This window comes from Asterias rubens, chromosome 3 (assembly GCF_902459465.1).
Source record: "Asterias rubens chromosome 3, eAstRub1.3, whole genome shotgun sequence".
Classification (NCBI taxonomy): domain Eukaryota; kingdom Metazoa; phylum Echinodermata; class Asteroidea; order Forcipulatida; family Asteriidae; genus Asterias; species Asterias rubens.
In genome coordinates, this window is record NC_047064.1 from 6292974 (window position 1) to 6307755 (window position 14782).

The window sequence follows — 14782 nt, forward strand, 5'->3', positions numbered from 1 at the left end:
TTAAATGAGAATCTCCAATAACAAAATCAAATACCACGACTCAATTTCAGTCACTAAAATCTCTCCAGGTTGCACATGCACCTACAGATGCAATGTAAATTTGTAGGCGAGACACACCCCTCAGTAAACATTTACACATTTCCAGAATCTCTATGCATCCCAAGATATTCAATTAAAAAAAAAAAGGGTTCCACGAATTCAAGAAAGAAAAAAAATACATTACCGATAATTCTTTGAAGCTTATTAAGTTAAAAACCGAAAACTGTAACGCTTTCAACGGCCTGCCAGAAGAAAAAAAACAACAACCAGTAATTAGGTTTCTTTTCCCGCCTCAATATTTGCAGGAGAACCTTTCTTCGCCCACAAGAATAAAACTCTCCAGGGCTTTCCAATAAGACTGGGGCTTGCTTTTAGTGCATCTCGCAGGACAAACCCGACAAGGCAGTATTATGAATCACTGGTCTTATCAAATTGTCAAATATATTTTTTTTCAGGGAGGTAGTCATCATTTCTATAATCATATATAAAAAAGGAAAATTGAGCCAGTCGGTAAAATCCCTCCTAAATTTGAAACCCCAAGGGGCGGCTGAGTCATTTGCTAATTGTTGCTGCCCAGCCGCACTCTCTTTCTCTCCCTCCCTCTCGACCCTCTCGCCTGACCTGAGCTCGGTGATAGTATCTGTTTCAAGTTTATGGTTCGTTTCAGTTCAGATGGATTTTATATAAAAAAAAGATTGGTAAATTTCATCTGCAGATTTATTTGATAAAGATGCTGAGAGAGGTTTATTGGAACTTGAGTAATTCGCTCATTTGGTGGATTCATAAGCATAATATGAAATTCATTACTTTTTGCCCCCTGATGATAAGTGGGCCGCTTGCTCTTTTAGAATTCTAAGTAAATTTATTCAAGCACCTGTTTTTTATTACTTTCAAAAGCAGCGAGTTTTCTTGAGTATTATTGTTAGCTAGTAGAAGCTTTTATTTGTTTGTTTATTTTCCTCTTATTTATTTATTTATTTAGTTTGAGTTTATATTTTAATTGTTACTTTTAATTTTATTTTATTTATTTTATTTTTTATGTTTCACATGTGAAATGTTTTGTTTACATACATTTTTTTCATTTCAATCATGCATTGTACAGATGTAATACCAGTACATGGGCAGTTTTCAATACTCCAATCTATAATATCCAAACTAATATCTTACTCCTCAGGCTACAGCCAGAACCATAAGATCTTTGTCTACAGAAAACAGGGAAATTTCCTCCTTAAATTCAAACCATGTTACTAAGAGCAAAAACTACCAATCCCTAGAAATACTATTCTGTATAGACTACAAAACTGTTGCACATCATAATTTCATTCAGTACAAGAACCGTTTCTTTAATGTAAAACTGCTTTAACATCAGTATGCATCCCAAAGTTGTTTGGATGCAAAGTGCATACGTTTTGTTGTAAAAATACATACATTGAGCAAGTTTGTTCCTGATTTTACAGGTATTAAATTATAAATTTCATGCACTACAGATCTTAAACAGCAATTCAAATTCAGATTTAATTTTGTTTTCTTATTTCAGCTTTTAAACGTTAGAAATGAAGTACCTTATCTTTTAGAAGCCAAAGTCATGGATCCATATGGCGAACCTTCAGTCTGGTAATCCCCCTGTTGTCAGCGACCAAAATAACACCATAAATCACCAGACAGATTCAGTCAATGTAAACTCTCACGGTCAACAGTACGTGATCACAAGAACGTTGAGCTCTTCAGATTCACGAAGAGAGAGACAAAGAGAAGAAAAAGTCCAGACGAAAGGGCTCTGTTTTCACTGAAAACACTCCACACAGGCCATCTCCAGATGAATTGATGGATGAAGCAAGACGCTGCTCCTTATCCCTCTTCCAACCGCATCCAATCACTGCATCTCATACACACTAGACAGTCCTCTCGCTCCCCCCGTGTAGAATCTCTCAAGACGTTTGTTTCTTTCGACTTGATTTCACTCTAACAAGAGATGATCTCACGGTCTGGGGTACATTAACTACACAATGGCCTGTGTCTTTTGTACTTTGCGTTATTTCACTCCGTTTCTTCAATCATCCCCTGTGATGTTCATGATCGTTATTGATTTTAAATTATATGAGAAATGCCTGGACGAGTCATGCGAAGAGAAGAGAGAGGGGGGGGTTATGAGCCCTTTTACAAGAGATTCGTGCTTGTACATTCGGCGAGATCCTGGTGCGTTTCAATTGTTTTCCAGCCCTGTGGCTATTTTAAGCCTCTGCCATGATTGCACTTGATCCAATGTGCGGCTTCATCCAGCGTAATTATCATTTTCTCACTTGGGAGGATTTTTAGGTCTATGGGTGGGATGATAAATGCAAATTTTTTGTCGGGGGCTCTTAAGAAATTAACGAATTAATCCAGTTACTGTGTTCAAAGATTGGATTCACCCTTCTCTGTTGGATTTAATCACCTACTGTTTAGATCTTTGTGTAAGAAGGAGAAGGGAAACAATTTGATGGTGTGCATTTAATTATAATTTTGGATTTGCTGGTTATAGGAGAACTGTTGTTGAACCAGCATCCGAACTGCTTGAATCCAAATGTTTTGTTTGAACTCAAAGGAAAATCAAGCAGATTAAATCAGGAAGATCAAATACAGTATTTTAAAATAATTATGTTAAACTTGCATGGGGATATAGAATATTATCTGGCATTTCTGGTCGTATTGAGGGCAGCATATCAACGGACACAGCACAACTTTAAAAAACTTGGCTATGTGTGATCTTTGGAGATTCAAAATTTTCAATTTTATTAATTTGTAATCAATGGTGAACTTCAGAAAAAAATCATTTTGCAGAATAACTCATTAAGTATAATAAGTAGGCTTTCAGATAAAAATTACAAAAATTGTCTTTTGTAAAATACAGAATTTAGAGGAGCGGAGGAGTTCATGCATTGGGAGAGTAGAACTCTATGAAAATAAGCCGCACCAGATTTAAGAAATAAGCAAAGGGAAACCAGTTAGGAAGCCAGAAAACTCAATTGAACCTAGAATCAATATTGACAGTGAATTGGTCTGGCAATGACCCAGATATACACCATTATGCACACTGTATGTATAAAAGGTCAAAGTGTTAAAAACTATGCATTGCGCCCTTATTAATGGATAAGCAGGACCGTATAAATCGCACACATAGCACTGTTAAACTACGGTATAAATTTGCAAGACTTAAAGACACTGGACAACACTATTGGTAATTGTCAAAGACTAGCCTTCACAGTTGGTGTATCTCAACATATGCATAAAATAACAAACCTGTGAAAATTTGAGCTCAATCGGTCATCGAACTTGCGAGATAATAATGAAAGAAAAAAACACCCTTGTCACACGAAATTGTGTGCGTTTAGATGCTTGATTTCGAGACCTCAAGTTCTAAATCTGAGGTCTCGAAATCAAATTCGTGGAAAAATACTTCTTTCTCAAAAACTATAGCACTTCAGAGGGAGCCGTTTCTCACAATGTTGTATACCATCAACCTCTCCCCATTACTCGTCACCAAGAAAGGTTTTATGCTAATAATTATTTTGAGTGATTACCAATAGTGTCCACTGCCTTTAACCATAGAGCAAGGGTTTAACCATGGAGGTACACAAGTCTCTTTTACTTGTGTACATGTTGTACGTGTACTCGTACTGCTCAGTAAAGTAGCTGAATGAAATTGAGACCAGCTGTCAATCAATCAGTGAATAAATAATTGGAGGACCACACTGTGTTCTCACCAATCTGCATTCCAGCATGTCTCACAAGCTAGAGGTATATCAACCTTCCACTCTGTGTACATTGTGAAGTACTAGAGGGTTTATTATTAAGTCTTGGTACAAGACTTGTAAGTTACCATACATTACACGCATCCTGACCTGTCGTTATTCAACTCTCCTTGCTCTATCACGGGTAACTATAGCCTATATTGTGGGAAGCGCCCCTAAGAAGTGCCTGCAAGCGGTGACTATGCAGTAGTACTAGTAGTGCAATGATCATGTAACAAAGATCCGCTGATCCCATTTTGCCCCAAGACTAATAAATAAGCAGAGGGTTTTGCGATGCTCGCAAATCCTGCTGGAATATTTGGGTTACCATCTTAGATGTAGATGTACGTCAAAGTACGGCCAACAAAAGAAAACATTCTACAATGTACATACTGTCCAAGTACAACTTCAAGGCCCGGATCTTCACAATTGAAGGAACAATGTCAATTTGGTTTCGCAACAGGAACTTTCTGTTGGAAAATCTTAAAGTCTATGCTGGTAACATTTTGAAAAAGAAACCAAATCTAAGACAAATGACAACAACAGCTATTTCGTGTGCAACGGCTCAATACACTAGTTTAAAAATGCATGGGCTGATCTGTACAATCATAGAGAAAGGTAGGCTATACAGCAACATGGGCCTTACAAGTTTCCTCCACAAAACAAAAACATTGTGACATTACCACATCTTGTGAACACATGTTCCCAACAACAAAGACCCCCCAACCCATAATAAGCCCATTAAAGCTGCCTAATGACAATCCAAAGCGACAGGACGATCAATGGTAAAGCCAACGTCTCGTCTGTCTCTGTCTCTCCTAACATCCGATGAAGAGTCGGCTTTAGAGCCGTCCAATCAATACCCAGGCAGCAGAGTTATGCCAAATCAGCGAGACGCACTTCCACGGGTCCTCCGTATGGACCAACAACACGGATCTTGGTCAGACATCTTGTAAGGAGAGGGGGAGCCAGAGATAATGCCCACAGGCAAGAGATTCCATCTTGTGTTACGAGAAACTGTCCAGGAACCCTGAGATCTACATGTATTTATTTTTCATATCCGATTTCGCTGCACTTTTGGGGCACTCAAGATATTCCCTGTGCACCGTATTGCAACTGCATCATTTTGAAATTACACAAGACATGTGTATTAGGTGTGTTCCTGTATAAATTACTGCCCTTAGACTTGGTGGGGGAAACAAAATATTATTCAGTGAGGACTAAAAGTGATTTGTGTATACTGAGAATTTTAACCGTTATGTTCTGCTAACCATTAAGTGTGTTCGGTTAAATTTATTTACTTAATTTGATTAAGCCTTCTTATGAAGAAAGTGTCACAATTTCCGCCCCAAAAATCATTGCAAATCTAGATTTAAATAGATTAACCTAGATAACCATGTGCCCCTAAGATGTACATGTGCTGCATTTCAATGCACTGCGTAGTACCATCCTACATAATCAGGTTAGAACTCACCCAAATCTCAAATAAAAAAATAATACAAATTTAAACTGAAGACCAAATTAACACAGATTCTGAACAGAAATCTTAGGCCCCCATCACACGTTGATTTTGCTCACGTCTGAAGTAAAAACTTCTGCTAGCAGAAATTTTTGTTGTAGCATTTGGAAATATTTGAGAAGATTTCACTAGGGACCTTGGACAGTCCAAACATTGTTGGACTGCAAATTCCAAAGTTTCACAACCATGAAAAAATAAAGCAAGGGATCCCTGCTAAATTGCAATCATGCGAAGAGGTATTTTACTTCATAAGCTCCACCGTCCACAAAGCACAACTCATTCCTAAAACAACAACAACAAGGCACGTAATAAAAAATTACAAAGACTGTTGTCAAAATACAAACATTTTTTTTCTCCAACTTTGGAGTCTGTAATCTAGCAACCAGCATGGTGATTTTTTCCTCCACCAAGTCAACAAATGTACACACATTGTCCACAGAAAGCACCGAGTACAAAACTACTCTTGTGTCTTACTCAATGAAACAAGGCACTCTACAGGATTCGAACCCACACCCTGATGACCCAACCACCGAAAATTAACCCTGGAATGCTTTAAATAGTACACCACTAAGTCAGGACACGCCACACTAAAAAATCTGTGCATCCCATCAGTACATTTTAATATCCCCAAAGTTTCTAATTCCAGCATCACACCTGTATCAATCAAGCCTACACCATACCCCAGGCCTGGACTTAACCTCCGCTAAATTGGGAGCGTATGCCTCCAGGAAATTATAAGCCACATCGAGGGTGAAACCCGAGTTCGCAACGCTTGATCCAACAATGGAGCCATGCACTGACAATCGGTCTGAACAGCCCTTTAAAATTGCCCAGCACGACGGTTGACAGGTACCTTTAATTAGAAACAGGGAGGCAAATCCCCATTGATGAGTGTACTTTGACACCTCGATGGACGACAAACTCCATCTTTATTACTTACAATGTAGTTCTTGATATTTTTGGTCATGGCTGTTCTCTGGATATCTCAAATACTCTCAGAAGCTAAGAAACCACACTTGGGTTCGAAGGGAAAAAGTCGTGCCTATTCTTTAGATTTTAAATGAGAATCTGTATTAAGGTTGTCGGTATCCATGTAGGCCTAATGTCTGGGAACATAACAAGGGTGATTGCAGCATGGTGAGGAGAAAGTTATACTGCAGGCCTTGATTAACACACATGGCCTCTGTTGCCCCTGGTCTTGGCCTTGGTGCCCCTTCAAAAGTTTCCCTCAGACTTGAAGATTTTCCAATTGAAGTACCCTTTGCAAAATGAAAATGACATTGCCCTTCACAAATGAAATTCCAGATCTGTTACTGCGAGGATTGTTATGACTTTGGGATTTTGACGGTTCATAATAACGAAAATATTCCCAGGAGGACAAGGAAAATAAACAATGTTAACATTAATCATTACACAAAATGGAAATGACGATGGTTTGGGCCTACTGTGATTAACCATGGAGGTAGAAATAGACAGTCACTAAATTAAGGTTTAACTGAAACCAGCATCCATGATTAAAATGCATAAACTTTGCAGAATGCAGGGTTGTCAGTTATTTTTTAACATGTTTACATTATTTTCTCCTTTTTTTACAATTATTTGTTAATATGTCTACGATCTTTCTTTCCTTTTTTCTAATTTTGTTTTCTACAAGAGAAAGGAAGAGAAGAAATAAATTAGCATGATTGAGTAACAGTTTGACTACAGTGTGACTTGAGTCTGTCCCTCCATGCTTGAGTCATGCCAATTAACTTGACTGTTTCACGCCGTTCGAGCAAAAATTTAATAAATGTACGCGAGGTACACCTTGTACTTCAGGGCTCAAATTTCAAGAAAATGTCAACTGCACAATAAGACAGCAGGGTTTGTAGCTCACAACTTTCTGTGGACCAGAACATCCAGAAATATAGAAAAATACTGTTTTATTTTCTGTGTGCTTTTCTGATTTTTTATAGGCAGTGGACACTATTGGCAACTGTCAAAGACCGGTCTTCTCACTTTGTGTATCTCAACATATGCATAAAATAACAAACCTGTGAAATTTTGAGCTCAATTGGTCGTCGAAGTTGCGAGATAATATTTATAAAAAAAACACCCTTGTCATTTGAAGTTGTGTGCTTTCAGATGGTTGATTTCGAGACCTCAAATTCTAAATCGGAGGTCTCAAAATCAAATTTGTGGAAAATTACTTATTTCTCGAAAACTATGTCACTCCAGAGGGAGCCGTTTCTCACAATGTTTTATACCATCAACTAAGGTTTTTTGCTAATAATTATTTTGAGTAATTACCAAACGTGTCCACTGCCTTTAAGCCTGTAGACAACAGGCCTGGAAAATCACGAAGGCCACAGAGGCCAAGGCCTTCGTTGCCCTGGTCTTGGCCTTGGTGCCCCTTCAAAAGTTACCCATTGACTTTAAGATTTTCCAACGGAAGTGCCCTTTGCAAGAAGAAAATAGCCTTGCCCTTGCAAAAGTGAAATTCCAGGCCTGAGACAACATTGGAATGTCAAAGACAAGTACCCACACTTTTTGTGAATCAACATTAATAAGAAATGAAATTAATAAATTATTGAAAAGATCAGAAATATCAAATGAGAAGTTAAGACCAGTCGGTCATCAGAGTGACGCTCTACGTTTTGACACCCCTGGTGCTCTGACAACCCTAATCCGATAACCCCTCATGATCAACTCGCCAGAGTTAGGGTTAGGATTTAGACTTTATGGGTGTCAGAATTTAGGTGCGTCAGAAGGAACCATAGAGCTATAGTCGGAACATACATGTACATGTAGGTATGTCAGTGAAATTTTTCAACATTTATTTTAGATTCCACACCCTCTATTCTGAGTTGAAATCTAACCAATCTGCTAAAACTAAGGCCAGTGGTCTGTTGTTTATCCCATAATTGCACTTCATTGCAAATCTTAACAGTCCACGAATGTATCTTTAACGAACCAGAGTTATTGCTCTCTTAACAAACAATGCATTTAGGTCAAACGATTGGTAAGTAGGCCTACTCGCTGTAAAAAATCAGCAAAACAAGTCACTGCAGAAAAATAAAAATAGGTTACCACAACCTATGACTCTAACTAACAAGTAATATCCATTGAAAAATTGAAACTGACTGCGAATGGATATTAAATCACTTGACTCCAATAATGTCTCTGTCATCACAGACATTGCCCGGGCCATGTTGATTCCCCCCCCCCCCCCCCAAGCACAGATTGCAATTACTTGGCATGAGGCTTTACCAATTGACACTCAGTGATATCCTATCAAGACTGATCACCTCACATTAAGCACAAAATACCACAATTTTTTTTAAAGGTGGCTTCATTTTGCCATTGTAGCATTATTTGACTTTAAAGGCATGCACGTTATTGGTAAACTCAAAATAATTGTTGGCATAAAAACTTACTTGGTAACAAGTAATGGAGGGCTGTTGATATTATAAAACATTGTGAGAAATGACTCCTTCGAAGTAGCGAAGTTTTTGAGAACAGAGGTAATTTTTCATTCAAATAACAAAAGATTTCAGGCCTGAAGCCTTTTATTACGCACCTGAAAGCACACAAATTTGTGCAACAAGGGTGTTTTTTCTTTCATTATTCTCTTGCAACTTCGATGATCAATTGAGATTTCACAACGTTTCACAGGGTTGTTATTTTATAAATGTTGGGATCATACGAACACCAAGTTGGGAATACTGGTCTTTGACAATTACCAAATGTGTACCTTCCCTTTAAGGGTAAACTCTGTGCATATTGTTCCCTTGGTTGTTGGGAAGGCAATTTGTCTTGGTCCACTTCAGACTGTTTATTTCTGATTAGAATACCTTGGTTATCTGGATTGGGTCAAGTTGAATGACAGCAGTCAGTTTAGTTGTTACTAGGCACAACACTCTTGCTTTAGTCATTCCCTGCTCTATGTTCCCTGTTTATGCTGTAAGGATTCTCCCCAGGATTTGTCAATAATGTGGAGCATTCTCAACCCAAATTTTTCAAGTTAAGTATTTTTGAAATAAAGAATAATAATTGTTTCAAAAATGTGTTTTATTGTGTTTAAAGATATTGGACACTATTGGTATTTGTAAAAGACCAGTCTTCTCACTTGGTGTATCTCAACATATGCATAAAACAGCAAACCTGTGAAAATTTGAGCTCAATTAGTCGTCGAAGTTGCGAGATAATAGTGAAAGAAAAAACATCCTTGTCACACGAAGTTGTGTGCTTTCAGATGCTTGATTTCAAGACCTCAAAATCTAATTCCGAGGTCTCAAAATCAAATTCGTGGAGAATTACTTCTTTCTCAAAAACTACGTCACTTCAGAGGGGGCCGTTTCTCACTATGTTTTTTACCATCAACCTCTTCCCATTACTCGTTACCAAGTAAGGTTTTATGCTAATAATTATTTTGAGTAATTACCAATAGTGTCCACTGCCTTTAAGATTTGTTTGCATTTATACCCATATTGGTTGGTAAGCAGTTTGCAACAGTAGTGAAGTCATGTCATCTTAGGTCTGACTCTCAGCTCACCAATCTTCCAGATCAATTCATGACAGACAGATATCAATTGAGCTGATAAATTGCCTGTGCAAACTGCACAGCAAGACATTAATTTCCCTCCCCACCAGGATGCATGGACCAGAGCAATGGATTGAAAAGCTTGACCCCTCGCTGGGACACGCTTGCATCAGAAAAATCACTCAGGATCTCCTTTTCACCTGGTCTAAGCGATTCCCTGGGCTGAGTTAAGTGGGTTTACAATGAGTATGCTTGTGGTATATTATGAGGTATCGTATGGATGAAACATAGCAACCTGAAACGCTACAAGTTCGGGCCCAATTTCACAGAGCTATTTAAAGGCAGTGGACACTATTGGTAATTATTCAAAATAATTATTGGCATAAAACCTTTCTTGGTGATGAGTAATGGGGAGATGTTGATGGTATAAAACATTGTGAGAAACAGCTCCCTCTGAAGTGCCATAGTTTCCAAGAAAGAAGTAATTTTCCACAAATTTGATTTCGAGACCTCAGATTTAGAACTTGGGGTCTCGAAATCGACCATCTAAACGCACACAACTTCGGGTTATTTTTCTTCCATTATCATCTCGCAAGTTCGATGACCGATTGGGCTCAAATTTTCACAGGTTTGTTATTTTATGCCTATGTTGAGATACACCAACTGTGAAGGCTAGTCTTTGACAATTACCAATAGTGTCCACTGCCTTTAAAGCGAGGGTATACTATACCTTTGGTAATTACTCCAAAAACTAACGACCATAGAAACTTACTTGGTTAGAGAAGCCCTGCAGCTGTTGATAATGTATAACATTTCAAAAAAATATTTCCCTTCAACGGAATGTGGTTGTAAAAAGAGGAATTTTAATGTTTCTGCATGAAACTTTTCTCAGATTGTGTGTTCCAATTGTGGATTATCCGTGGATTAACTGTTCAGATTTTCAGCAATATCTCAAGAATGCTACCACCATTGGAAATTCAATTTTCACAGGTTATTTTTTATTTGAAATTACATTTACATAGGATTAAAACAATAAAAAAAGATTCCAAAGAAATAAGGAATACATTTTCATGTACAGCATACTTTTGTAAAATTGTACAGAGTACAAACAAATGGTGTCAACATTATGTGAAGTTATTCTTCCCATTCTGCCATACAATTTGTCACTTTGTAAACAATGTGACAACATAATATGAGTCACTCCTAGGTGATCAGCGCCTGGAATTTCATTGACTAAATTTCAAGGCCAACGTCCATAAGGAGAGAGCGCTGAGTTCCATTTAAAAATCTGAATTCTTTGGGAACATTTTCAAGAGCATCATAGGTGGGGGACTTAGAGGTAATGGCTGAGATGGGCTGATGGGAAATTAAGACCTTGTGATTGATTCATTCCAACATTGTGTAATTACACTACACTGGTACTCTGGGCCCAATTTCATAATTGCTTTTAAAACAATTGAATATTGCTTTTAAGAATTTTGTGCGAAGCAGAAATGAGCAGGATACCAGTCACAAATATTTTGTATTGATTCAGTAGTAATGTTAAAAATGCTTACATTTTCACAGTCAATTACAGTCCATAAAGAGCAGCACAGTGTACCAGGTACAACTGTATTGCATAATTTGATTCACATAATGCGTTGCACACCGTTCCTTTGAATTTTATTACTGTATTCCACAAAAAGGCTAATTTTCCCAGGACGCACATTGTTTGGGGGCATAATATTCTACCTTTACCTTCTTAGCTTCAACCTATTTTTTTGAAATGAGCATCTAATATCATAAACCAGTCATACATCCAGCTCCCGAGCGTGCCCCCCCCCTTCCCCAACCCCCAAGCGACTGTAATCATCATATCCAATTTCAGTAACACTGTCTGAAGACTTAAGAAACTTTTGTGGATCTGATTTCTTTTAGTCATCATAAACGTCCAAGTGTAATTTCCGAGCTCTGCCTGCAGCATCATACTATTTCTTTTCGAACCAGTGTCCGGCAATAATGGCAGTGCGTTGGGGGGCTGTTATAACTACAAGGGATTCGTTTTGTTAGTAATTTCTGGGGTGGGCGTAGACATCGATCATGAATACACAACTGGGCCGAGGGCGACGGAGATTGTGGACAAAGTCTTCTCAACTTTCGATAATGTACTGTGACTTGGAATTTCAGTTATCATTGAGGGGTTGACGCTACAACTCCACAGAATTTTGTTTGGGTCTTTTCCCCCAACAGAAATAATTTTAATTTATATTATATTTGTTACAAAGAGGAACTGGATACAATTTTGTTTCAGTACAATTACTTTGGACATAAACAATGTACATGCAACGTACCTCTGTCTATATATATTTTTTTTAAATACACCAATCTACTAAAGGCACTATTTAACAAACAGAAATTACTCCTTAATTTTTTTAAATTTCGGTCTGTTAGAAAATGGTTATAATGCAGAAATGTACAAAGTGTAAAAAAAAAATCATTATTTATAATCAAACCAACGATACGTCTTATCTGAATGTCTTTTTGGTGAAAATCAGTGAATTTTATGACACTGAAAACTGCTTGACAAAATAACATTCCACAGTGATATTAAAATAACAATTATTTTCCTTGTTCAATTGATGATTTTCAGCTCATCAAAACATTCCTGCGTTAAAATCACACTCGGAAATCCTACGCAAAATCCATTCTAGTTTTAAGAAGCACTGCGTGCACCGTATTATAGCCACCTACAACGAAAACACACTAAACAACAATTCTATGTCTGGGGCGATGTGGGATTAACAATTGAGGATTAAGCTAAATAAAGGATTGACTGTCTGCGAGAATGATCCAGTCAATGAAAAAAGTTAAGCCCAGCCTTGGCATGATCAGCATTTATCATGCTTCTCTCTTTGAGTACTGGTCAATGCGGTGCAAATCTGATAAGCTGGCAATATACACTCACACCATAGTGTACATGTATGTAGTTGAAGCACTCTCCCTATTAAAACACTAACAGAGATCCTCTGACAAAATGTTAGATTTAAACACCTACATGTAAGGAGCAGACGCATATTTGATTCTGTATTGCAACATCATTTGTCAACTTGCTTCATTAATTAATAGAGAATGGCCTAGTGTTGGAGTGTTGTAGTAATTGATGAACCTACTGTACTTTCAATACTTTAACACTTATAAATATAGGCCCTAAATCACACTTTGGTGTAGAAAGACTCGGGGGGAAACAAATCACAACTTCTGCCGTGTGGTTCCTCAACATGAAAAAGCAACAATAATATTTTCTTGTCAAAGCCTGCATGGAAACTTTTTTGGCCGAAAAAATACTTTTCACATTTTTCAGAAAAGTCCACAGAACAAGTATTTAAATGCTTGATAAAATGGGGGAAATGCTAGTTTGCACATTTAATCATTGTGTAAAAAACAACAAGCTTTTCGTTCATTCAATTTGATTTCTAATAACTGTGTTATGACTCCCACTCAGTTAGATTGACATTGAAGGAAGGGCGTATGCTGTTAAATGCATTAATTAATGTGCAGGCCTTGAACTTCTCTCTTGGAATGGCACATTAATATTCCTCTGGCAATAAGAGGTACTCTAATGAGGAAAATGTAAATTCGTATTGGACCTTTGCAAATGGCACCAACAGCAAAAAAAAAAAGGGCACCACGGCAATAGGAGACTTTCCAACGCTAGGTGGCAGCAGACATACCGGGTAAATTTCCATTGTTTACGTAGTTCTGAACATGCGCATAATTCTGAGAACAATGGATTTACCCGGTAAGTCTGCTGCCCTCTATCGTCCCAGAAAGTCTCCCATTGTTGTGGGTGTTGTTGGTTTAATCAAGGCCCGTTTGTTGATGATAAGGTTTATCGCCAATAGCAAATTATCAAGAGAGGGCGCTGTTGAGCACACACAAAGATATAGGCGATGCGTGCGCGAGTCGTGCATGACAGCATACAACCGCATAGCAAACTGCCCCATATGCCTTCCCACAACGCATTGCGGTTCTGAATCGCGATAAACCTTATGGAGAGGTCCTTCTGAAAAATGTCTGTATTCTAGTTCTACCACCACTTTCTCACTCATTACAGTAAATAAGATACTATTTTATTTCATAACCAGTAAAAAAAACTAGTGAGTGGCAGGTTATGTTTCATTCAGAGACTTATCCGGTCCCTCTACTAACTACCCCTATTTACCAAATTAAAAACAAATCTACTATTTACTAACTATTTTTAACAGCTGTTCATACTGAAGTTTTCTATTTAATCCCCAACAATTCCTTTACATGCCTGTAAATTTAATACATACCCGTCTATAAACCCATCTCCATCGCTATCGCACGTCTGGAAAAGTCGTCGCAATCTACCTTCCTCGCTCGTGCTGTTGGAGTCGCAATGCGTGTGATCCCCGGCGGAGGATCCAGAGCAACTGCTCCCGACAGATCCACGGTCCGACCCGCTGCTCGACGAGAAGAATTTCTCCGAAATGTCTGTCCTGTTTTCTCCTGGATTTCTCTCCATGTCCGTATGACCATTAACAACGTGTATCTATTGTGTCATATTCCGTACAAGATAATAAGGATTTCCGAGACGTTAAAGGTCCTCAAGTTGGCATATTTTGGCTAGCACGTTTTGTGTACATTACAAATCTACACTGATATGTGCACACACACGTAACTGTTTGGGAAATGTGTTCGAACGGACGTGTAGTTAGTGTCACATGTCATCATCATTGCATCAAGTGTCTATGAAAACAAACTCTAACGATGAGTTTCATTGTTTAGTTTTTTGTTTGTTTTTTGCAAGATGTAATTCCGTGGGTTTTTTTTTGTCATGAAATAATATTAAATTTTGTTACGGACGGATGTTCATTTCTCCATCCGTGCTCTATGGTTTTCCCCATTATACTTCTGCCGTTTATGGCAAAT

General features: G+C 38.0%; 1 protein-coding gene across 1 annotated transcript in view; it reads right to left on the bottom strand.

The window, feature by feature from the left end:
• LOC117288003 overlaps positions 1-14497 on the bottom strand; it is a 38652-nt gene extending 24155 nt beyond the window's left edge. Inside the window, exon 1 of the mRNA XM_033768678.1 lies at positions 14164-14497. Within this exon, the coding sequence (XP_033624569.1) occupies positions 14164-14375 (212 nt within the window). The 5' untranslated portion in view covers positions 14376-14497. The remainder of the gene's footprint in view (positions 1-14163) is intronic.
• Between the last annotated feature and the right edge of the window lie 285 nt (positions 14498-14782).